Source organism: Lissotriton vulgaris, chromosome 7 (assembly GCF_964263255.1).
Source record: "Lissotriton vulgaris chromosome 7, aLisVul1.2, whole genome shotgun sequence".
NCBI classification, from domain to species: domain Eukaryota; kingdom Metazoa; phylum Chordata; class Amphibia; order Caudata; family Salamandridae; genus Lissotriton; species Lissotriton vulgaris.
The window spans coordinates 548,607,830-548,632,210 of NC_141695.1; the positions used below are offsets into that span (position 1 = coordinate 548,607,830).

At 44.2% G+C, this 24,381-nt stretch overlaps 1 protein-coding gene across 2 annotated transcripts in view; it reads left to right on the top strand.

Moving 5' to 3' along the window:
* Positions 1 to 24,381, top strand: part of PIK3R6 (phosphoinositide-3-kinase regulatory subunit 6) — a 688,429-nt gene that overhangs the window by 279,044 nt on the left and 385,004 nt on the right. For both annotated transcript variants that reach the window (XM_086930633.1, XM_086930634.1), the window contains exon 3: positions 370 to 489. In XM_086930633.1, the coding sequence (XP_086786759.1) occupies positions 477 to 489 (13 nt within the window). In that variant the 5' untranslated portion in view covers positions 370 to 476. The remainder of the gene's footprint in view (positions 1 to 369; positions 490 to 24,381) is intronic.

The following is a 24,381-nucleotide window of genomic DNA, read 5'->3' on the forward strand; positions in this document are numbered from 1 at the left end:
CGAGGCTGTTCTTCCTTTATAGGCAACAGCATTTTGCGTGTTGGGATTCTACAAATCTACAAGTTCCAGAATGCATCTTGCTATTGGCTAAAATGCCATGACCAGCTAAAGTTGTCACTCATGGGAAATTGGCCCACCTGACTTTGTTTTTATGCTTGTCCATCCTGACATATCACCAAATCCGTACCTGACCATTGCAAGAATGAATAAATACACTAAAGCAAGTCAGTCCCATTAGTTTTGTTAATGCTTGTTGACGCTTGTACATAATTGGAGCTGATATGAAAGAATGTTTTTTTCTCTTGCAGCATCCAGCCCGCTTCATTTCTCCATCAGATTTAACCCTACTGTTTTTTTTTTTTTTGCTAGGCTTGAGCCAAGATTCAGCTATGTGAGCTGCGAGACCTCCACTCAACAACAAAAAACACCGTTCTCATCTCCACTTCGGAATCCTGTCCTGTAAACTCTGCATTTTGATGGATTGCACAGGTCTGCTTAATACCAAAAGCAAAGTCTAACCTATGTAGAGATAATAATGGTGGATTTGTGAAGGTTTGACCTACTGTTTTTCCTATAGTTTTAGATTGCTCCAATTAGGTCTCTGGTGCCTAAGACTAATACTGGTTGCCAATATCATACACTGCATCAAATATGAACAAAGTTAACCAGGAGCTCTTCATAGAAATGATTCTTGGGATAAGCATGTGGTGTACTCGGTAGACAATCCCAACACTGGTTGACCAGAATGCATTAAGTAATGCCCATGACGTTTAAAGAGCACTGCATGTACTCCATGGCAAGCTATACTCAACCTATAGCATCATTTGCCTTGAAAAAGATCTAAAGGCAAAACAGCTGATAAATAGCTAATTGCAGCACCATCTCGTGTTAAAAAGCACTACTACCTTCAATGTGGCTTTGATGGAAAGCATGTTATCAAAAGACCTTCTTTGTCCAGCTTGCTAGTACAAACTACTTCTTTCAAAACAAGCATTTGCAATGCAATAGGTCTGGCAGTTGCGAGATTTTGAGCTATTGCCATTGTAAATGACGATGCCTTTTATTTATGTGTTTAAAAACAACACATAAATAAAAGGCATTGTCATTCACAATACCAATAGGTCACAGTTTCTAAATTTGCTAGACCTATTGCATTGCAAATGCTTGTTTTGTTTGTAATTAAGCACACTTGCTCAAGTTACTAAATTCTCAGAACTTTGGATTGGTTAACTCTGGTCCTCATCTCAAAATCACATACAAAATGCTGTGCGAGCTGTGTTAAGGATGAAACAGTCTAAACTGTTCAGTAGTCCTGTGCATATGAATAAATACCCGTGTAGGCTCAGCTCTGCCGTATTCACAGTATGATAATGGCTCACAGCCACATTCCGCCTGGTGGTCATCCTTGAAAAGTACTGCAGTGCTCTTAAGAGCCCATCATGAGCGGCATGGTACGGTGCACACTGTGCAACAAGCACCTGAGCTTGTATACAGAATTTCGAACCATTTAAATAACATTGTAATAAGATGCACACTTCGACAACAGTATTGTAACCGCCTACATGTAATGTTGTTTAATAATGACATACAGCAGGTAAGTATTGTGGAACTCTTGTTTATTTAAGTACAAGGTTATTAATTCCGAGGAGCGCCGGCCGGCGCTCTGCTCCGTGCAATTCTAGGCGCGCTACTGGATGCGCGCGCATCCGGCGCCAACATGGCCGCCACACGTCACGTCAACGTGACGTGCGTAAACTAGAACGCTACATATCTCCCCCTTTTACCAAAGTCTTAAGCAGTCACTTACACATCGTTGTCCAGTTCAAAGTCTCGAAATCTGGAGGGCCTTACCACCTGCCTTCCGCTCCTGGTAACCCTACCGGTGTTCTCTTGAGTCCCTTGATACTGCATTCCAGTTCCTTCCATTTCTTCACTCACCGCTCCATCACTGTTCATGTTTTCTCCCGACTGGTCCATCTCAGCTCCTTGAGTCTCGCTCACTTCACTTTCTCGCGCCTTCGCTGCACTTGCTCCATCACATTGCTCACTTCCACTTTGCCTACTTTCCACGTTCAACTCATCCATGTCTTCACCTTCCGTTCCAAGTCGTTCCCACCTCAATACCTTGTTGCACCGGGCCATGCGGTCCTGTGACCACACGTGACCATCGCTCAGCAGGGCCGCTCGATCGTACACTTCCTTGACTTGCATGGGCTTGCTATACTTGCTGTCTCCTTTCTTTTGTAGAGTGGCTAGCTTTACTCTCACCCACTCTCCCTTTTCCTGGCCAGTCTCTTTCACATTCCTCCGTTTGTTGTAGTGGTTGGTGTAGATTGTTTGTGCTCTTTCCAGGTTTGCCCGTACCACTGCAGGGGACCACTCACTGGTGACAACCTTTTCCTTCCAGATCCTGTTGTCGTGCGTGAAGGGTTCACGTCCTCTCAATATTTGAAACGGGCTGTACCCCGTGCCTGTGGGGGTTATTCTGTAGGCCCACACCATGTTCTCTAGCGCTTTTTCCCAGTCTTTGTTGCTGGATATGGCGGCTTGTATGGCTCCCATCACTACCCTATTAAATCGCTCCACTAGGCCATTTCCAGCTGGATGGTAAATTGCCGTGTGTCTGATGGTGATGCCATTTCTTAACATGAATTGGTTCCATCTCTCCGACGTGAACTGTGGCCCATTGTCGCTTAAGATGGATTTGGGGATTCCTTCCCTTGTGAAAGTTTCAGACAGGAACTTCAGGATATTCTCAGTGTCCATGGACTCGCCCACTTTCAGCTCTGGCCACTTGGAGTATCGGTCTATGAGGACGCACACGTACTTCTGCGTGCCCTGGTCATCTAGCACAGGTCCTAAAATGTCTATGGACAGCTCTTCCCACGGATTGGAGGGAGAATCGAACTTTCCAAGAGCTGGACGTAGTGGTTTCAATGTTTTGTCAGCTCCTTGGCATTGAGGACACTCCCTGACATGCCTCTCCGCTCTTATGTCCATACCTGGCCACCAGTAATTTTGTTTCGATCTGGCCTTGAGTTTTCCTATGCCCAAATGGCCTTCATGTAGCAAGTCCAATAGCTTGTTGGTGAGGTTCCTTGGGGGGATCACCTTGTCTCCTCTATAGATGAATATCCCCTTGTCTCCTACTGACAGTTCCTCCTTCACTTCGTAATATGGCCTAAGGCTCGTTTTCACATTTCTCTTGTCTGGCCATCCTTGTATGATGTGCGTCTTCACTTCCTTGATGTCGGTATCCTCCTCATATGCTTCGGTCCATTCTTGTTGGCTGATTAGTTTCTCCTGGTCTTCTATGAGGGCTACCATCTCCCCTCTGTCTGCAGGGTCTTCCTCTCCGGGCTCCATGGCAGCTGCTCTACTCAGGTAGTCCGCTACTCGGTTCCGGTTCCCAGGGATGTATTCCACGTCGTACCTGAACTCAAGCAACTTTAAGGACATTTTGGATATCCTGGGTGTGGCACTGGCATGTCCGCTCGATGTCAATACTTTTACCAACGGCTTGTGGTCTGTCTTGAGCAGAAATCGGGTACCCCACAGGAATTGCCGGAACCTTGCCATGGCCCACACCACCGCTAGCATCTCCTTCTCGATCACGCTGTATTTGCTTTCAGTATCCGTCAATGCCCTGGATGCGAAGCTGATTGTCTCCATGTCCCCTCTTCCTCGGTCTTGCATGAGCACAGCGCCCAGACCTTTGTCGCTGGCGTCGGTCGTGAGCACAGTGGTGCCCTGTGGGTCGTAACCTTTGAGCGGTATGGCTCCTGTGACATCCTTTTTGATGGTTTCGAACTCTGCTTGAGCTTCCGGTGTCCACTGAATCGCCGTGCTCTCCCTGGTCAGCAACCTCATGTTGTAGGTCTTTGAGGCAAAGTGTACCACGAATTTACTATAGTACTCCGCCATTCCCAAGAACGACCTGACTTCTTCCTTGTTCTTGGGGGGGCGGTGCTTCGGCGATGGCCTTTACGTTCTCCGCCTTTGGTGTGACCCCTTGTTGTCCGATTTCATGGCCTAGGTACGTCACCGATTGCAGGCCCAACAGGCACTTTGTCCATTCTGCTGTAAGGCCCTTGACTTCCAGTGTTTTTAGCACTTTTTCTAACTTCCGATCATGATCCATCCTATCACACCCCATCACCAGGATGTCATCCTGGAAGTACTGGACACCCTCGCAGTCTCTGAATAGTTGGTGCATCATTTTCTGAAAGACTGCAGCCGCCGAGGCCAGCCCGAATGGCATGCGACAGAACCGGTAACACCCGAACAGGGTGATGAAGGATGTGAGGCTTTTGCTGTCCGGATGCAGTGCTATTTGGTGGTAGGCCGAGGTCAAGTCAATAGTGGAGTACCACCTTACTCCTCTGGTCTTGGCCAAAATCTCCTCGATTCTGGGAAGGGGAAATTTCTCCACTACGATGTTTTTATTCAGTTCTCTCAGGTCCACACAGAGCCTGACCTTCCCATTGGGCTTCATTACGACTACTAAGGGCGCCAGCCATTCAGCGCAGGTGATTGGTTCTATTATGCCCTTCCTCTCCAATTCTTGGAGTTCCGTCTGGACTGCTTCTCTCACTGCAATTGGTACGTTTCTCACTTTGTGGGCTACTGGGATGGCTCCTTCCTTGAGCACGATCTTGTGTTGGAATTTCTCCATTCTCCCCACTGTGCCTCCGAACACCTTCGGGTAGTTCTCCTTCCATTTGTTCATGTCCGGCCATTCCTCCTGTTCTGTAAGTAGAATTTGTTCCTTCCCTCCTGGGTCTAGTTTTATTTCCAGGTCGCCCTGGTCTAGCCATCCTAGGACGGAGGGTCCTTTTTCCGCAACGTATAGTTTGCACCACGCCGATCGGCCTCTAAACTCAAACAGGCGTCGGAATCCCAACATGGGAATGCGATCACCAATGTAGGTGACCGGCCGAATGTCTAATTTCTCCAATTCTGGGCCCAACTTGGGTTGGAACTCTACTTCCCACACTGCCCGTTGTACAATGGTAAATGGAGATCCGGTGTCTGCCACCACTGTGATGGTGATGCCGCCCATGGACATGTCTAGGACAGGTTTGGTTGACCTCTTCCCATCCACGCTCAGTACCTGGTCGTATATGCATAAGACGGTGACCACTTCTTCTTCTGTGACTTCCTCCAGGTCTTCTTCACCTTGATCGACATATTTCACCATTCCCTTTTGCTGTTTCTTACGACACACCTTCTCGTAGTGGCCTATGATGCCGCAGTGTAGGCATTTGGCCCGGAAGGCCAGACATCTTCTATCATGTGCTTCATGGGACCAACTTCCGCACCTGTAGCACGTTTTCTTGCTCTCATTGTTCGCCTGCTTCCCTTGCCATCTGTTGGTTCCTTTGGTCCCTGGTGGCTTGCTTCTCTGGTCTTTGCGGTGTTCCTCTTCTTGTATTCTGTTCACCATGGTTGGGGTGGCCACTTCCTTCTTGGTTGCATTTGCGCACCTCCGTGCGAGTTCCGCCCTCTTTACAATGACCAACACATCTTTGAGTGTGGTGTCGCCGCTCGCCCACAGCTTGTCTTGTACATTTGCGCTTGTGGTGTGCATGACAATCTGATCTTTGATGAACTCGTCTTCCCACAGTGCGTATTTGCACGTGGCCGCCAGTTTCCTCAGGGCCGCTACATATTCTTCAATAGTTTCTCCCGCCTTTTGTTTCCTTTGCTGGAAATTATATCTGTCCACTGAGACGCAGATGGTGGGACGATAACGTTCATCTAGGTCTTCCACTGCATGTGCATACACTTCGTCGTCGGTGTCTTCTCTCTTTTTCGGCACCAGACTCTTGTAGATTCTGAGTCCCTCTGGACCTAGATTCAGCAACAGAATACGTTTCTTTCTTTGGGGGGTGAACTTTTCTTCATTTTCATCCTCCAGGACCCCTATGAAATTATCTATGTATTCTTTCCAGTCCTCCCACTTCATCAGTGGTTCTCTGGGTTTCGGCAGGAATTGCACAGGTGCTATCGCATACCCCGCCGGTGTGCTCATCTTCACTTCCCTGGTGACTGTTATGTCGGTGCCTTTGCCGGTGGGGCTGCCTGGGGTGCTGTCCTTGAACCCTGTGTGCGTATCTCCCTGGGGACTCTTGGTGCTGGTCCCCCACCTCCTCCTCTTTGGTAGCCAGCGCTGCACCCCCTTGGCGTGGATTCTCAGGGACGTAGTGCGTGTGTCCTATTGACTGTGGGGTGATTGCGCTGCCACTCTGGCCTATTCGCCGCTACTGTGATTAGCTGTGGCACTGCCACGCTCCTCGGATTCACCGTACCTCGGGTATGTCCTGCCGTGTCCTGGTGCTTCGTCTAATCGGCTGGGCTGTGCCAGGTAGACCTTGCCCGTGTCTGGGTGGGCCAGGTGACCGTGTCTGGGTCCGTCTGTTCCTTGTGGCTGCCACGTGGGGGTCCGACGTTTTCTTTTTCTCTTCGTGGTCGTCTGGTTGTGCCTCCCGATCTCGTCGCCACTGTAATGTTGTTTAATAATGACATACAGCAGGTAAGTATTGTGGAACTCTTGTTTATTTAAGTACAAGGTTATTAATTCCGAGGAGCGCCGGCCGGCGCTCTGCTCCGTGCAATTCTCGGCGCGCTACTGGATGCGCGCGCATCCGGCGCCAACATGGCCGCCACACGTCACGTCAACGTGACGTGCGTAAACTAGAACGCTACACTACAGTCACTGATGATTCAGTTAAAGCAACAGCAATCTTAGCTTTTGTATACGGAAAAGATGTTTACGTGTGTGATGGGGGAGGGAGTGGCTTGGAATGGGTGATGAGTAGTTCCTCCTAGCAGCACTAAAGTTACTCAACGCCATGTCATAACAAGCAAGGATAGATGCAATGTAGACAGTCTGGCGGAGGAGGCGGGGCTTTAGGTCTCGGTGGTGAGAGGGGGGAGAAACGGACACGAGCGACAGAGCGAGATCAAGCAGTGACAGGGTGGGTGGGGGATTGAGATAAAGCCGGGTGCCTGTGTTAAAGTAAGAGCGGGCGCCCGTTTTAAAGAAAAGCAGGCTCCCATGGGATTAAAAGCGGGCGCCTATGTGATTAAAAGCGGGCGCCCATGGGACTGAAAGTGGGCGCCCATGGGACTGAAAGTGGGCGCCTGGGTTATTGAAAGTAGGTGCCCGTAAGGAAAAGGCGTGCGCCCATGTTGTTAATTTAAAACACGTAAGGTAAGATGAAGCGCGGCCGTGCTGCGTAACAAAACAGAAGCTGTTCCAACTGAAGCAGCGCATGGCCTGCCTGCAGTAAGAGAAACTCAATAAACAAAATAGTGCTTACAGACTAAATAACACGTACCCTGTAACAACCGAAGTAAAAGGGCCAGTCTCAATGGGAGGTTACAAATGAAGACAAGGAAGTACTAAGGAGGTTCTAACAAGCCAATTTACGAATTAGAAGCCAGTATTTACGAAGGACAATGATACCAGCCAATGACAAATATGGGCGGGGAGTGGGCGTGGCTTCAAGTGCATACTCCAATACAGCATGCCTCGCAGAGCATGCACGCTGCCTCTAGGCTCGACCTAAAAATGATCAGGAAAGAAGAGACATCTTATATTGCTGAAAATATATTTAGCACGTCTAAAAATGTCTCACCAGTTTTAAGAGAAATTGGACCTCCTTGTACTCGGGGGCTACAGCAGAAGATTGCATCACCCGGTCTTGGCACCCACTGATATCACAGCATTGCTTTCTAGTGTGACCTTTCGTCCTTGCCTGTTTGCTGCTCAGGGTTTAGAAGGGAAGGAAGAAGTGAAAATGTCAAAATGTGAACAGTGTTTATTGAGCCTTAATTACTTCCTGTCTCTGAATTAGTTTCTCTTTGCTCATTGCAATCCCACCCGCTGAGACCGCAAGTAGCAAGGCCAGTGTCATAGGTACCAAAGGTCTGGTGCATTCTCTGTAGGTATTACATGAAAGCCAACATCACCAAAATTTGCATCTTAATTGGTCTCATATGGCTGCTGCAATTTCCAATTTTCAGGCATATGTGACTGACATTTTCCACGATGTGCTACAAGGGGTTAAAAAGTGAACGGAAGCAAAGCGAAGATAATCTTCTGGTTCCATGAAAGTGGTTTATGGCCATCTACCTGTGGACAGGCCCTGACCCATTCATTCAAAAAGCGCCTGAGAGGGAAATCTCATGCTGCCACAAGTTAAGACTCTTACAGGCCTCAAGTTAATTATCAATGTTTCAGCTCCCCAAAGGCACCTTAATTAGTAGTGCATCTATTTCGGCCATTTTGAGATTGGTCTAGAATCTCAGAGTGTAAGCTGCAGCCCATACATGGCTATTATTCAATTATGGTTGAAGAGCACATCTACCCTGCACTGGTTTCTCTGTGTTGTCTGCCCATTCAACAATTAGCCATTCACTACTCCTAATCCACCAGCCCACATGCCTATGTCTTTTCTGTCCTGGCCACTCCCATTTCAAACTCGCTCCATGAATCTATTCACAATTAGAATTCAGAAAGTCTGTGGAAACTGGAAAACCTAGTCGGCAAAACACCTTTTGCAAAAGCATAGACTTCAAAATATAGATTTTCAAAATCTCAGATTTACATAAATCTCTCCCTGTAAATATTTCAACCTGTATTTTATTCTTACTTCCAGCCAAACTCACCTCCAACACATTTTAGGACTAAGTTAATTCACTATTCTAACTAAATTTGCAGCATATTTGAGGCAAATCTTTGATTGTACTGTAACAACTGTGGGCTGTGGAGTAAATGGGTTTTATGTACATACAACCCTCATATTGCCTCAGATCCCAGGTGACGTCGTTTCCCAGTCCTCCTCCTCATTCTCTGCCGACACTGTAGGAATTGGCCTTGGGTGTTTCACTCTTCAGCTCAGGCTTAAGAAGCCTGATTATCCTTCAATTCAATTCAAAATCTTTATTCGGATACCATAAATACCCATAAAAGCACAAATACAGAATCACATTTTTTAGATAAGACAAAAAACGGCAATTTCGTCATATATACAAATACTGTATAAAGAACTCGACAGGGGCTATCAGTAATATATACAAATGAGTTTTACAAGAGGTAAGGATCAGTGGGTACACATGGATTGGAGGGCACGTATTGCCACTTTCAGAAAAGATCCTACTCTAAATGTTATCTCCTCATCTTCCAAAGAGATGATGTGCCCATATGCTACCTTATAATTAATCATCGGGATGGTCTTAAGAAATGGTATTAAAAACTGTTTTGTATATTTTAAATAAAAACTGCAGAAGAATAAAAAGTGTGTCCTTGTTGAGCATTGCAAGGGCAGGGGAGTTGGTCGAGTTTGGAGTCAAACCCCAAAGGGTTTTTGGGCCTCTGTTTCATGTCTAGTTTTGCTGTATGTTGCGTAAAGTGCCTTCATTAGGCTTTTTTTACTTATGCCATCTGAGTCGGTTGGGTTTAAAAATAACTGCTCAAGAGTTACACTGGCCAGACTCTTCCTAACAGCAGCGAGCAAGTGTATATCCTTTCCTTTATCGCAGCTGAGATAATCTTTAATTATTTCCCTAGTTAGCTGTGCCGCGGGGTTCTTCCAAACCGTGAGCCAGAATAAACCGGGCAGGCTTTGATATAATCTTCTATATAGGGGATTTTCAAAACACTGTGGCAGGCGTACTGTGAAGTAGAAATAGAAGCACCCAATATTTTTCGATAAAAAATCTGTTTTCTTCACTTTGCATGCTGTCACACTGCCTAAAACCCCAAACTTCTGCTCCATAGGTTGCCGTGGGGATGCATTGTAATTTAAACATTTTAGAAATAGCAGAAACAACTTGTGTCTTTCCAGGCTGGGGCAATCCAAGTATGCTGTTAATCGCTCTAGAAAACTTTTTACCACAGTGTGCTAAATGCTCCGCCCGTAGGCCATTCCCTGCAAAAACCAGTCCCAAGTAAGGAAAAGTGCTAGTGCTCTGTAAACAATCTGAACCCAAGGCAATGGTGTTATTTAGGTACTTTTTCGATCCGCACGCCATTAAAGACGATTTCTTAAAATTAGTACAAAGGTCCAAGCTTGCCATAAAATCAACAAAACCCCTCACTAATAAGCGTAGGGCATTTGGGGTGCGTGCCATTAAAACCGCGTCATCAGCGTAGAGAGGGGCCAGGAGTGTGTTGCCATTAATAATGGGAACATCAAAGGTGAGTGTTACCAATGATCCGCTCAAATTGTTGATATAAAGAATAAAAAGCAGAGGGGCCAGGACACAGCCCTGCTTGACCCCTAGCCCAACTCCGATGGCCTTCGATACCTCGCCGCCCTTCCCAATCCGCACCCTGGCATGTAGGTCTTTATGTAAATAGGCTAAAAAGTTGACTAAATCCTCATCCAGGCCATATTTTAAGAGGATAGACCAAAGCCGAGACCGGTTAACAAAATCAAAGGCCGAGGTTAGATCCATGAATGCCAGGAAAATAAGAGATCTTTTAGCTATTGTGTATTTTCCTATGATCAGGTTGAGATTAAGGCACTGTTCCACAGTGCAAACTTTGCTCCTAAATCCCAACTGGCATGGATGGAGGATGTGACCCTCCTCGGCCCATACACCGATCTTGTTGAATAGGATCCTCCCTGAGATTTTTAGTGTATTGTCTATCAGGAAAATTGGTCTATAACAGCTTGGATAAGAGCGGTCCCCCTTTTTAAAGCATCAGCTGGTAGACTACGTTTCTGGGATTAGTGAGGCTGATAAATTGTTAAAAACATTTAATAAAATAGGCGCCCAAAATTCAGGTTGATGTTTAATGAGATCAATTGGCAAACCATCTGGGCCTGGCGCCTTATTGCCCACACTCTGATGTATTGCATCCTCTACTTCAATGAGGGTTATCTGGACCCCGGTAGCTTCCGGATTCGCGTTCAGAGCTGTTTGTTGGGCTGGAGCTAGATAAATCTTGGAGAAATGATTCTCCCATGACTCACTACTGATGTTACAACAGATGGGAGACAGCGAGTGACCTATAGATCTCATGGCTTTAGCAGCCTGCCAGAAGCCTTTCCCATCTTTTAATGTGGCAGCACATGCTAATTTATCCCAGTGTTCTTTGACTAAGTCGAGTTTTCTTTGTTTAATGGCACCCCCATAACGCTGTCTGCACAGTTTAATGGCCATCTGGACCCTGGGGATTTTTGCGATTGCCCTTCTAAGATCTTTATTTGCTGTAGAGCATGCGCTATCAAACCATCTGGGGCCTAAGTGTGTTTCTTTAATGGGCCTTGAGAGCATATGTTTAATGCCCTCGCACAGTTGCGTAAAGGCACCAACTACATCTATATTATGTTCTTTAAAAGTCAAACAGATATCTATGAGATCCGAGTGTGCTTTAACCACCATGCCCAGTAAAGCTGCGTTATCGATACCCTGCCAGGCTAATCTAAGGTTGTCGGTAGAGGTGGACAGGTGTCTTGCACCACACTCATTACTAAAAGTTGGTTTGGGGCGAGTCTCCGGATTACATTTACAGGATTGTTATCTCCGTGAGTGGTATCGACCACCTCAGCTTTAAGGAGGCAGTCTTCCAGTGAAGGTGATATGAAGACTTAATCTATAGTAGAAGCGCTACCCCTTCCTCTATATGTAGGTGTATTATGCTTAACGCATTCAGGGTCCGTAACAGTCTCCATTACATCCACGAGGTTGTGTGTGCATAGATAATTTGCCGGTTCGATCCCCCTATTACAGGTAAGCATGTTACTAGGCTGGTAAGTTGCGGTTAGCTTCCATTATGAATTTTGGCATTAAAATCTCCCCCTAGGCAGATTCCAGCCAGGTAGAGTTCTGTGTAGTGATTATGAATTTGAACAAATTAGTGAAGTTAGTGTTTGGTAGATTCAGTCAAGAAAAATGCTCCTACCCTTTCTTCTTTTGTGATTGGGTGGGGTGGAATTAGGAAGCATCATTAACCATACTCCTCCCTGTGATGAAATGGCAGAGTTGAGAAGAATGTGAGATACTGCATACTTATTGTTCTCTACAGCCACAATGTATCCACTTTCAGTTTTTAGGTCTAGCCTTGGCAGCGCATGCGCTGCTCTGCAAGGCGTGCTGTATTGAAGTATGTACTTGAAGCCCGCCCACTCTCCGCCCATATTTGTCATTGGCTGGTGTCATTGTCCTTCGTACATTCTGGCTTCTGATTCATTATTAGGCTTGTTAGTGCCTCCTTAGTACCGCCTTGTCTTAATTTGTAACCTCCCATGAGGACTTGCCCTTTTACTTCAGTTATTAGACGGTATGTCTTCTTTAGTCTGAAAGCACTATAATGAGTCTCTCACTGCAGGATGGCAGTAGGGTCTCTCCTGCACAGTTGTGAGTATCAGCTTGTTTATTTAACTCCTAGCAAATGGAGAGCTCTTCAGGGGCCAAGGGAGACAGAAGGGGGCAACTCAGCGTTGCCTTCAAGCATTTGGAATGGAATAGGTCTCGCATTTGCAAAAGTTTAAGCTATTGCCATTGTAAATGAGAATGCCTTTTATTTATGTTTTTTAAAAAACTAAACATAAATAAAAGGTATTGTCATTTACAATTCCAATAGCTCAAACTCACGTAAATTCGAGACCTAACTCATTGCAGATGCTTGTTTATTTAGTACACCTGATGGGACAAAATGCTTATTGTGATCTGATCATGTCAGGCTTCATGTCAGTGCAAGCGAAGTGTCACAGCTGGGGCTTAGGCGTGAAGCGGCCTCCAGCCATGAATCATGATTGCAGCGCCCTATATGATAAAAGAAGAAAGACCAAACCTCTTGTGAGTGCCTGTATAGTAATGGTAAAAACCTGTTCAGTCTTTGTCTTCCCTTCACTTCCCCATCTCGCTAAGGAATGTATTCAGTGGAAAGAATATGTTTAACTTTATTGTACATGTTCAAATCCTTGTAAGCTCTGTCAATATTTCATCCTGGTTAGATCGATAAAATGAGTACCACTGACTAGGGGTTTCCAAGGTGTACTCGCAGATATGGACGTATGCCTCACCACTTTTTGCAATTTCTAGACGCCACTAGTAGCTAATATAAATACAATCATAACAATAGTTCAGTGGATTTCTCTGTGTTTATTCGTATACCATTTCAAATATAAGACTCAAATACCATATAGCCTACTTAATAGAAAAACAGTTGCAATTGCAGAAGAAATGTTTTTAAAAACTTGCAGTTGGCATATGGTATTAAAGTTAGTAACAGACCTTACCCTGAGTACTGAAATGCAGAAACAGGCACTCTAAAATTACATAGACATAAACATTACCTGAAATTGAAGGAGCTTTCACACAATAGTGATGGGACGAGTGAACTTGTTGAAAGTGAAAATGTATATAAAGAAGAACTACTGCTTAAAAATATAGGTTGCTACACTGTCAGGATGAAGAGCCGATCTGATCTGCTCAAATGAATAGGGGTCGAAACATGGATTATTTTCAGATATTAAGCTGTATTGAAATGGAACTGTTTGGGCCACTGTTACATCTTTTCTTGTTCCCAGTGAGGCAGCTACTAACAATGGTGACCAAACAATGCTGTATGCTCGAATCAGAATCTGGCTAACCTCTGGAATATTAATGAGACTGGTGGCAGCTGCGCACCACCTTGCACAGTGCTAAGATGCCAGAAATGAAGGCCTGAGTGAGAGCAGAGCCCGAACATGGAGTATGCAAGCACAAAGCATACTTTATGTTGAGATGCCAATGCTACGCTATGCATGTGATCAGCAAGCACTCTTGACGTGCACATTGAATCTCACAAAGGCATATTGTTAGGCACTTTGCCACCAACACATTGTGAATTCTCTTTGTGTTTAGGCAATCTAGAGTTTCATTTAATTAAAGTTCTAAAAGATAACCAACTTCATCTTCATGGTCTTGCTAGGCCTAGCTATTGACCCAATGTGTGCAGTCTAAATGCATTAAAATTCCTTCGTTTGTGAGTGTCCATCTGCACTTCATGCTTTTTTGATGAAAGAGTTACTGTCCAAAACTGGGTTATTGGTTGGGGGGGAGGGGGTGAAACCCTACTCAAGCAACAATTATAATTCTTGTCGGGGTGAAATAGAAGCAAACCCAAATTAACCTGCTCTCAACCCTCTGGTAGCTTGGTTCATAAGCAGTTAGGCATAACTTGGAGACGGTGGATAAAATATTTTTGCAGCACTTCAAACCATAATAAAGTGAACCTTAATAAATGATTTGAGATCATAAATGATTTGAGATCATAATGAAAAAATTCCAATCAGTAGAACTGGAGGAATTTAATGTTATAGTTGTAAGTGAAAATAGTGCCTAGAAACACAAAGTGCCAACTGTAGTTACTTGATCGCGTTGGATGTGGACAAAGTCAAAGGTTCAGGCCGACCGTAATGAAGCGTAGGCCAGATACAGGGACCAAGTTAGACTTGCTGAACAGAGTACCTTAAATCCTGGTTTGCAAGCGCTGCGAGATCCCATGTCCAAGATGTGTTGTATAGTGGCAGCTGAGGGGCTTGATGCAAAGCATTGTGAAGTCTTGTGTCATTGAGGAATCTGCTGACAAGGGGCTTGTGATGCGAAGTGTTGCATCCAAAATGCGTTGTGTACGAGTGGGTCCGAAGAAGCTGTGGGCTGCAATGCAAAGTACTGTATTGTCATCGTGGAGGCCTTCAGCAAAGGGCTTGTAATGCGAAGACCTGCATCGAGGATGCAGCTAGGTTTGCTGGTACCTAAGACACTATGGACTGTGATGTGCGGTTCAGCATCGGTGATGCTTAGCTAAGCAAGTGGTTCCGAAGCAGAGCTGCGAGGAGACGCGTCATGCTACATTAGTTCTGCCCATAGGACCACAGCTGGGCTGACAGAGCACCTATCGGCCAACTTCCAAAAAGTCCATGACTGGGGTGGCACCACTTGGGGGTAGGTCTCCCAGCAGACCGTCTAGGAGCTGGGTTCAAGGTGGTTGGAGCCTTTCCAGTCCCTGAGGTTCTGATCAGGAGGCCAACCACGTAGCCCTTGGAGTCATTCTGGTGGTCCTGGGATAACAATGGGACAACACTAAGGCAGCAGTCATTCTTGAGGAGCAGTACAGCAATCCTTCTGAGACTTCCCCTGGTCCACTGGTGTTCTGAAGAGTGATTTATATCTGGTGCCCACTTTGAAGTAGGGTAAGGTTCTGGCGGGTTCCACCCTCAGAGGTGCTTAAAATGTTAAACCTCCATTCCCTGGCCCCACACAAGTTGTTAAAACACTTTGTGAGTGTGCTCAGTTAGGGGTTTTGTGATGTGCAAGTGTGGTAGGTAATAGTTCCACCACCTCATCAAGTCAAAGATGGTCCATCCTGCCAGCACCTATACTCCTTTGTTTCACTGTCTGGGAGCAATATGCAAATATCAACTACCAGCTCACTAAGTCATGTGACCCAGGAGAAGACTGCAGGCATCATATAGTTAGGACAAGAAAATAACTTTCTAAAAGTGGCATTTTCGGTACTCTGACTTAAAATCTGACTTTACCATTAAAGTGGGCTTTAGGTTGCAATCCTTTAGACCGCAAACTCGACGTTTATATCTGCTCCCAATTGAAAGTTATCACTTATTAAATGTAACAAGGCAGCCCTGTGTTAGCCTCTCAAAGAGGTAGCCTTTGAGTAGTGAAAAACACTTTTAGGAGGTTTTCACTATCAGGACATGTGAAATTTAAAAGCACATGTCCAACCTTTTAAATGTACTGCACCCGCAATCTGGGCGGTTTAGTGTCTACCCGGGGGTGACTTATATGTATTAAAAAGGAAGGTTTAGGCCTGGCAAAAAGGTTTACTTTGCAAAGTCAAAATGGCATTTTAAAACTGCACACACAAAGTGCAAAAGCAGGCCTGAGGCATGATTAAAACGACTATTTAAGTGTGGCACTATCCCTGTTGCAGGCCCACTAGTAACATTTAATTTACAGACTCTGGGTACATGTAGTACCACTTGACTAGGGGCTTAGAAGTAAATTAAACGTGCCAATAGCATGTAAGCCAATGTTACCATGTTTAAAGGAGCGAACACAAGCGCTTTAGCATTGATTTGCCATGGTAAAGTGCACACAGTCATGAAGTGAGCATAAGCAAAGTCTGCATAAAACAGCAGAATGAAATGCAAAAAGAAGGGGGAAAACCACGTCAAAGATGTTGGGTTCAACAGTGACTTCATTGCTTCTGAAATAATTACAGATAATTACAGGAAGATGTTTTATAGTTAGAAAGGGCCTGACCCTGGTTAGAGCTTCTCTGTTTTAGCTGTCTTGCCAGCCTAGTGTTTGCAAAAGTAACATATATATATATATATGAGATATAATCTCTCGACAACCCGTACAAAAAGCAGGACGGGCACTTCAGTGCTGTAATTGATTGGTTTGAAATGAGCAGACATGTTTCGGCGACTTAGCCTTTATCAATGCTTGTGATGGTAAAAACACACACCATTGCATTAAGGATTATACTGGCAAGGTGGAAGTCAGACCGGGTTCCGGAGCATATACACTGGGTACACCAACTCTGGAATCTTCTGGCAAGGGAGAAGCTTTCCATGGCAGCAACAGGGAAGAGTGAAGCCTATGCCAAAACCTGGGCCCCCTTCTTAACTATTCTCACCACAGATTATCGAGAACTGTCCTGCCCACAATACCTCAATATCCTCAAGCTGGTCCCTGACGACATCTCGATCCTCCCATAAGAACGCGTGATACGGCCCCTTTTCCATTTACTGAAATGATAGACCCAGAGCAACATACAGGGAAAACGCGCTGACATTTTCCTTTTCCCACTCTGGTTAGCTCACTGAGGAGACAGGGTGGGGGGGGGGGGGGGGGTTGGACAGGTTTGGTGGGATTCATCATTGTTTCCCTGTGTTTCTGTTTTGATTAACATTCATACGCAGACTATTACAATGTGACTGCTGCCCTTAAGGCACAGCTTTCCAAACTTTCTATGTTGGTGACACACCTTTTAGTGAAAAGAATTTCAGGGACACAGTAACGCGAGCGAGCGCAGCGAGCGAGCACGAACCACCCAAGGGGGGTTTGGGGGGGTTCTCCCCCCGAGAAGTTTTTGAAAAAGTAGTGGGCAAATGGTGCATTTCCAAGCAAATCTGAGAAAGCATGAAGGTTAATAAAGCAATTGTTAATCTGGTTTAACAAAGCCAGTGACTGGCAAAACTGAGTGTAAGAAAGGTTAGGTTTGTGCATGAAACAAGAATATAATAATGCACACATTGACTTATGCCCCAGTGATTTACTTCAAAAAAAGGGCAGGTGCATGCCCTTCAACCCTTTCAACCACACACAAAGTCCACCTGCTGCCTTGCTGAATATGAGTTATACAAAAATCCGTTCTGGAAGGGGGAATTGTGAGTGATAAAACAATCACGCAACTTTTCAACCTGTCTCTGCGCATTGAACTCAGGTGGGACACCTTTCCTCTGCGCAGCGCGCCAAAAGGCAACAGAGAATAAGACTAGTCATATGTTTTCCATTCAGCACTTTGAGCTAAAATTAACTGCATGTAAGAGAGAAGGAAATCGTACATATCAAAATGTATGGGGACACAACATATCGTACGAAAACCGCTCATTGATTTTTAAAAAAAATGTATGATTTGTAATATAACAAACATACATTTCCAAAACATGATGTCCTTTGTGACTAACTATGTAAATATGTGCAAGAATGAAAAACTTTGAATAAAAACAACAGCACTTACTATTTTATTGAGATGAATGAGGTGGATAAGATTAACACAGCTGGTCAATATTTGTTGGAATATTAGATAAAGACACTGATGCAATCATAGTTTTGGATTTCAGCATTTGGAAAGTGTCTCGTAGCACAAGAATTACAACATGTGAATAAAAAACAACAGCACTTGTCTTACTTTTTCAATGAGATATGAGGCTGATGGGATGCACACAGTTGGTCAATATTTGGCTGAATATTTGATAAAGACACTCGCATTTCATCATCAAGCATTTTCAAGCATCCACGTTTCAGTGTCTTTAAGTTTGTAATTGTTGAAAAGGATACTTCACAAATGTATGTAGTAGAAAACTGCAAGAGAATTTTTAACGCTTTTGTATCTGTTTGGATGCATTTTTGTAACACGAACCCAAAAGCTGTCTAAATCACCCTCTGCATGCACCATCAACATACTTCGATCATTTTTTATTTCAGCAAATTCTTCTTCTTCAGTAAGAGAAAAGTTCCCAGTTGCATTTGAAAGAAATGGATTTCTGATCCAATCATAGTCTTGGATTGCAACATTTGGGAAGTAATGAGAAACTTTCTCTGCGAGCAATGTTAAATGGTCAACAATCAGCGGGCTGATATGACATTTCATCTGGCACTCATCTGTTTAGGAAAACATTTCAAAACTGTCTTCTTTCACTTTCTTTTCCCAAATTTTAATTTTGTCTCTCAAAGCACAAATTGTATCTACTGCTGTTAAGATATTTTCTCCTTTTCCTTGCATACTGGTGTTAATTTTATTTAAATGTTCAAATATGTCAGCAAGATATGCCAATTTTGTGCACCAAAGTTTGTTTTGAATTAGACCGCAGAATTTGTGCTGCTTATTGTCCTCAAAAAGTTTAAGCATCATTTCCCGCAATTCGTATACACGACAAAGCACACGACCTCTTGAGAGCCAACGAACATCTGTGTGCAATAGGAGCTTTTTAAACCTTGCCTCCATTTGCTCACAAATATGAGCAAATATTCTTGATTTGAGAGGTTGGCTTTTAATGTAATTGACCATTTGAATCACTTTGTCCGTAACTTCCCTTAATTCATTCCCAATGGTTTGCGCGACGAGTGCCTCGCAATGTAAAAAGCAATGAGTAAATATCATATTTTCATTTTCTTTCTTTGCTAAAGTTATAAAACCTTTTGTTGAGCCAGCCATTGAGGGTGCACCATCCGTGCATATCCCAACAAAATTTAACCAGCGCAAATTAATTTCCTTCATGAAGCAATCTAAAGTTTGAAATATATCCTCACCTCTAGTTCTCAATGCAAGTTCTAGGCAACACAGGAATTGCTCAATAATTTTGTCAGTATGAATGAAGCGTATAAAAACCAGTAATTGAGCTAACCCACTGACATCTGTTGATTCATCTAGTTGCAATGTTAAGAACATATTGTTGTCTTGAAAAATATCCTTCATTTGCAGCTTGACATTAGCAGACATATCTTGAATCCGTCTTCAGATTGTGTTATCTGCCAAAGGGATTTTATTCACTTCAATCTCAAATTCTGGCCCAAACATTGTTCGGACAATAGCACAGCAAGATTGCCTTATGTTGGTGTCAGCAACAGTGTGTGGCTCCTTGTTTTTAGCAATTATTTGAACCTCGCCTTTTGAGCTTTCTCTGATGTCTTTATTCTCTTTGAGAATGATGCAGACTGCTTCCTTATAGATTTTGCAAGCTCAATAAAGTATTCTACTGGTTTTCCTGACAGACGGCTGTGTTTTGTGGTAAAATGGCGTGTTAATTTATTTGGTACCATACTTTCATTTGCAAGTATTTCCCCACAAACTAAACACTGGGGACAAGGATGGTTTTCATTACCAGAAAATGTGAACCCCAGTTTCATATAAGCTTTATTATATAAACGGGGATTGGCGATTTTCCCTTTACACTTCTTACGCACTGGGACAGACCGTTCAGTTGATTCTTGGGTACTTTGCTCAGTAGCTGCAACATTTTGTTCTTCGCAAACGTCATAGTCACCAGCTTTTCGCTTCCGAATTATAAACGTATCCATTTTGAGTTTCTGTTTGCCTTCTGAGGAAAATGAAGAAATGTGGAAATCTAGAGATAGGAAGAACATGAGATACGAAGTTTAACAATCTTACGCCTTGCTTACAGTCTTCATTCTCTCCAATAACATTTCGGGATTTCGGGATTTGAGTAGTAGATAATCATGTGGAATCAGAGCTCTGAGCATAAGGTGGGACTGGAGTAATAACTGCATTGACGCTGGCTCTGGCTGACTTTTACTCCCTTATCAGGGTACTTCAGAAGATTCTCCCATTGCTACCAACACAGGCATGTGTACTGGTGGTAAGGAGTGTTATTATAAACAAGCTGGACGATTGTAATGCCTTGTTTCTGGAGTCTCCCAAGTATTTAATTGGGAGACTACAGAGAATTCAGACTGTGGCGGCCAAGCTGGCTCTGATGGGACCTCGCCGCGCCTCTGCATGCCAGGCCCTTGCGAAACACTCTGTATTGTATTTAAGGCTCTGAACGGTACGGGGCCCAAACCATTGCAGAACAAATTTGGTTGGTATGCTCCCATTCGTAATCTCCATTCGTCCTCGGCCAACTGGGTGAAAGTACCCAGGACTAAAAGAGCAAAACTGGGGAGCCATGCTTTTAGCGTTGCAGCAGCATGGCTTTAGAATAGTCTCCCCATGGAGCTGCGCCAGATGGAAGACCTACTGCAGTTCAGAAAGAAAATAAAAACCTGGTTCTATCGTAGAGTATACCATTGGTCTTTCTCCTGCTCCTAGTGCACCACGGTCTCCCTCTGGATTTGATGTTGACAGGTCTTGCGTCTCAGCACCAGGATACCAGTCGGGTCACAATGCGATGATGTAATTGGTTGCCTTTCTCCATTTGACTCTTAACTTGTGATGCATATTAATTCTGTCGCTGTTGATTTTTTGGACCATTTTATATTGCTCTCTCTCTATAATGTGGCATTTCTGGTAACAGAAATATTTAATTTTCTTCTCTGTTCACCCTTACTGCACTGGGCCCTGCTACAATTAGAGTGAATTCTCTTGCCACTCAATATGTTTAACTCCTGATCCATATCCCAAAGACATGCTCTCTTCTAGACCATAGACCCGAATCCCACTCAATTAAGCTGTTTCAATGAAGATACTTAGACATAAAGATAGTTAAAGTCAAATTTAAAGTTTGAAATTATTGTATTAAAGAATCAACATTATTTGATATAAGCAATCTCTTTAGCATTTCAGTTAGAAATATAACTGTTTTAATAAGCGCACTCAGCATTTGTGCAGAAATAGCTCAAGGCCCCTTACAAAGGCAGAAAGTCCTGCTACCCATAAGATAGTAGGAAGGTTCTTCTACTAACAGTAATAATCTACTCTAATCGGGGGAAATGGATAGTTTAATAGTCTCTAAGGGCATTGTCCGATAAAGCTAAGAAAAGGAAAGCTCTAGTTCAAGTTCAACAACGGTCCTCATCCATCTGCTACTGACTGTAGCATCGAGCCATAATCCAAAGGAAATAATAAGTCAAAATATACTCTAAATTCAGTTAGAAATAATAGAGTGAGCTATATCCCAAAGGAAAGCAACATTGAATTTCTTCTTTTTATTAGTTTATAATTAAATGTCCTTGTCATGGGGTGTCATACCACCTGTCTGCGATGCACATTAAGTCATCTAAAGAATAGAAACATCAGCAAAGTTTCTCATGTTTGCCATGAGAACGGAAAGATCACAGGTCCACAATTGGTGTCCAAAAGAGACATAATAGCAACATACAGCGTCTTAGGTAACTCAGTTTATGGTTTTACTGTTCCAATGGAAATGGAATTATGCAGATAACACACAATGTGCAGTTATAATACAAAAAGAAAGGGGTTTCTGGCCCAGAGAGACAAAAAAAAGAAAAGAAAACATCCCGTTCTCATTTGTGGGTGCCACGAAATTCAAAATTACCAACAAGGGAAGAACGCACGTCTTCGAAGATCCTAGAGAGCTGGGCAGATACCTACAAGGACCGACACAACAAGACATGGAAACCAGACAACCACGATCAAGCAAGAAAAGAGCATCGCCGGAGCCAAGAGTATAGTGAGCAGGTGGGGCGCAGGTGACAAAGGCTCAAACAGGACAGCAACCGCATCTACCTCAGATCAAAAACCCACCTCGCTCTAAACAAATACAATGAAACTGCCTCAAGACATTGGGTCATGACACATTAGAACTTTTCCCGCACACATTACGTTGTAGGGTGTACACACGAAGACAAGCAGTATGCCAAAAGACAAAGAGAACAAGAGACTATAAAGTGTATACCTGTTTATCCTTTTGCTTTCATTTGCAGTTAGCGATAGAACCATGAGGGGCTTATTAAGAAGGGGGGGAGAAACTGGGGGCGGGAGCACTATGCAAGACAGAAAAAGCGCATAGGAATTGTGTAACCAGTAGAATGTGCTACAAAAATAGGAAGTAGGAGAATCCTACGAGTTTCCAACTAGTATACAAACATAATACTCTCAGGGAGGGCGGAATGAGGATCTTGCCGTCGCACGTCCAGCGTGCAAGGTATTGGAATGTGGAGGGAGGGGGAAAGGGGTGTTGGGGGGTGGGGGAGGGGGTTTCAGGGTCTTCTTTCTGGTTCATTTAGTCCGTCTTGTCTGTACTGTCTGTCTCACTTATCTACTCTGACACTTTCCACTGTCTCCACCCCTATCTGCACCCTACTTGCTACATACATGCATAAAAGCAGAAACACTAGAAAAAGGTCTGATAAGAGGCGGATCGGAACCAACGTGAGGAAACCTAGGGAGAGCCCACAGTTTACACAGGAAACACTAGCAAAACAAAAGGGCAAGAGCAAACACCCCACATGGGGGAGAGGGAGGAACCGCGACGCACACACACACTCTAAGTTATGACACAGTTTCTCTTTGTTAGTCTCCCTCAATGTGAAAGGCCTCAACCACCCAGTCAAGAGGTAAAAGATCCTAGACTACCTAGCTAAGACCAAAGGGGATGTCATTTTGTTACAAGAAACCAAGCTATTCCTTGAGGAAGCAGCAAGAGTCAGGGCAAGATGGATAGGACTGGTAGCCTGCTCACCGGCGACAGGGAAGAAGCGAGGAGTGATCACGCTGATAAATAAGAACTCGAAGATAACCATTGAGGACCAACAACATCATGGAGCAGGGAGGCTACTAATAACACAACTGAAAAGAGGGGGCGAAACCATCCAGGTAGTGAACATATACGCCCCAAATACAGATGACATTGAATACTGGGAGGGAGTCTCGACGAGACTGGAAGCAAGTCCCCAAAACGACATGACGGTGCTGGCAGGTGACTTTAACTTAGCACTAGACTACACCCTGGACAGACAATCACAGTCTCACGCCCTCCACCCAGCCTCACACAACATTCTAAAGAACATATGCAACAGTTTTAACCTGAATGACCCATGACGACTACAACACCCTGTCACCAGAGACTACACCTTTTACTCAAACCCTCACAACTCCTACAGTAGAGTAGGCTGCATCTTAATCTCTGGCTCACACACCCACTTAATATAACACTTGGAAATAACAGCTAGAACTATCTCAGATCACTTCTGCATCAGCTTACAACAGTCGGAGGCGACACAACGAGAACCTCGCCGGCAGGTGGAGATTTAACAATAAAATTCTGGCAAACCGAGAAGACAAGATTAGAATAGAGCAAGCCATTAAAGACTACATTCGACATAACGACACGCAAGGCATGGTCACCAAGACTCTGTGGTACGCGCTTAAAGCTACAGTCAGAGGGACACTAATAGATATCAAGGTCAAACGGAATAAAAAAGCTAAGCTACACCTAGACCAACTAGAAAAAGATATCAAAAACCTAGAGGCCAGCCACATCAATGACATAAGGAACTCTAGCGCCCTGAAAGAGCTGACGAAAAAAAAATACGAATACAACAAAATCCTGAGTGAAAGGGCTGGACGCTGGATAAACAAATACAAAGAGATTAACCTATGCGAGGCCAACAAGGCAGGGAAAATCTTAGCATCGCACCTGAAACACAAACAAAGACAACACACCATCTCATCCATCACTGACTCACATAACACGCACACTCTGCAGAATGACATCCTACGCACTTTCTGTGAGTTCTATTGGGAGCTTCACAAAAGGGACGAAACACTAGACCAAGACGGTTGCACCGGATACCTGGACAGACTAAACCTTCCTAAGATAACAAACGAGGAAGCACTGACACTAGGACGGGAGATAAGCGTGCCGAAATTGAGATGGCGATTAAGTCTCTTAAAGACAACAAGGCTCCGGGTCCAGACGGATACACGGCCTCCTTCTATAAAAGTTTTCGAACACACCTACTCCCAACTATGAAAAAAGTTTTCAACCACTGCGAAGGGGTGGGAGCGGTGTCAAAGTCCATGACGGAAGCAAACATAATAGTTATCCCTAAAGAAGGCAAGGACACACAACGGCCCCAAAACTACTGGCACATCTCACTTATCAACATAGACTGCAAAATTTATGCCAAAATCCTAGCCGTAAG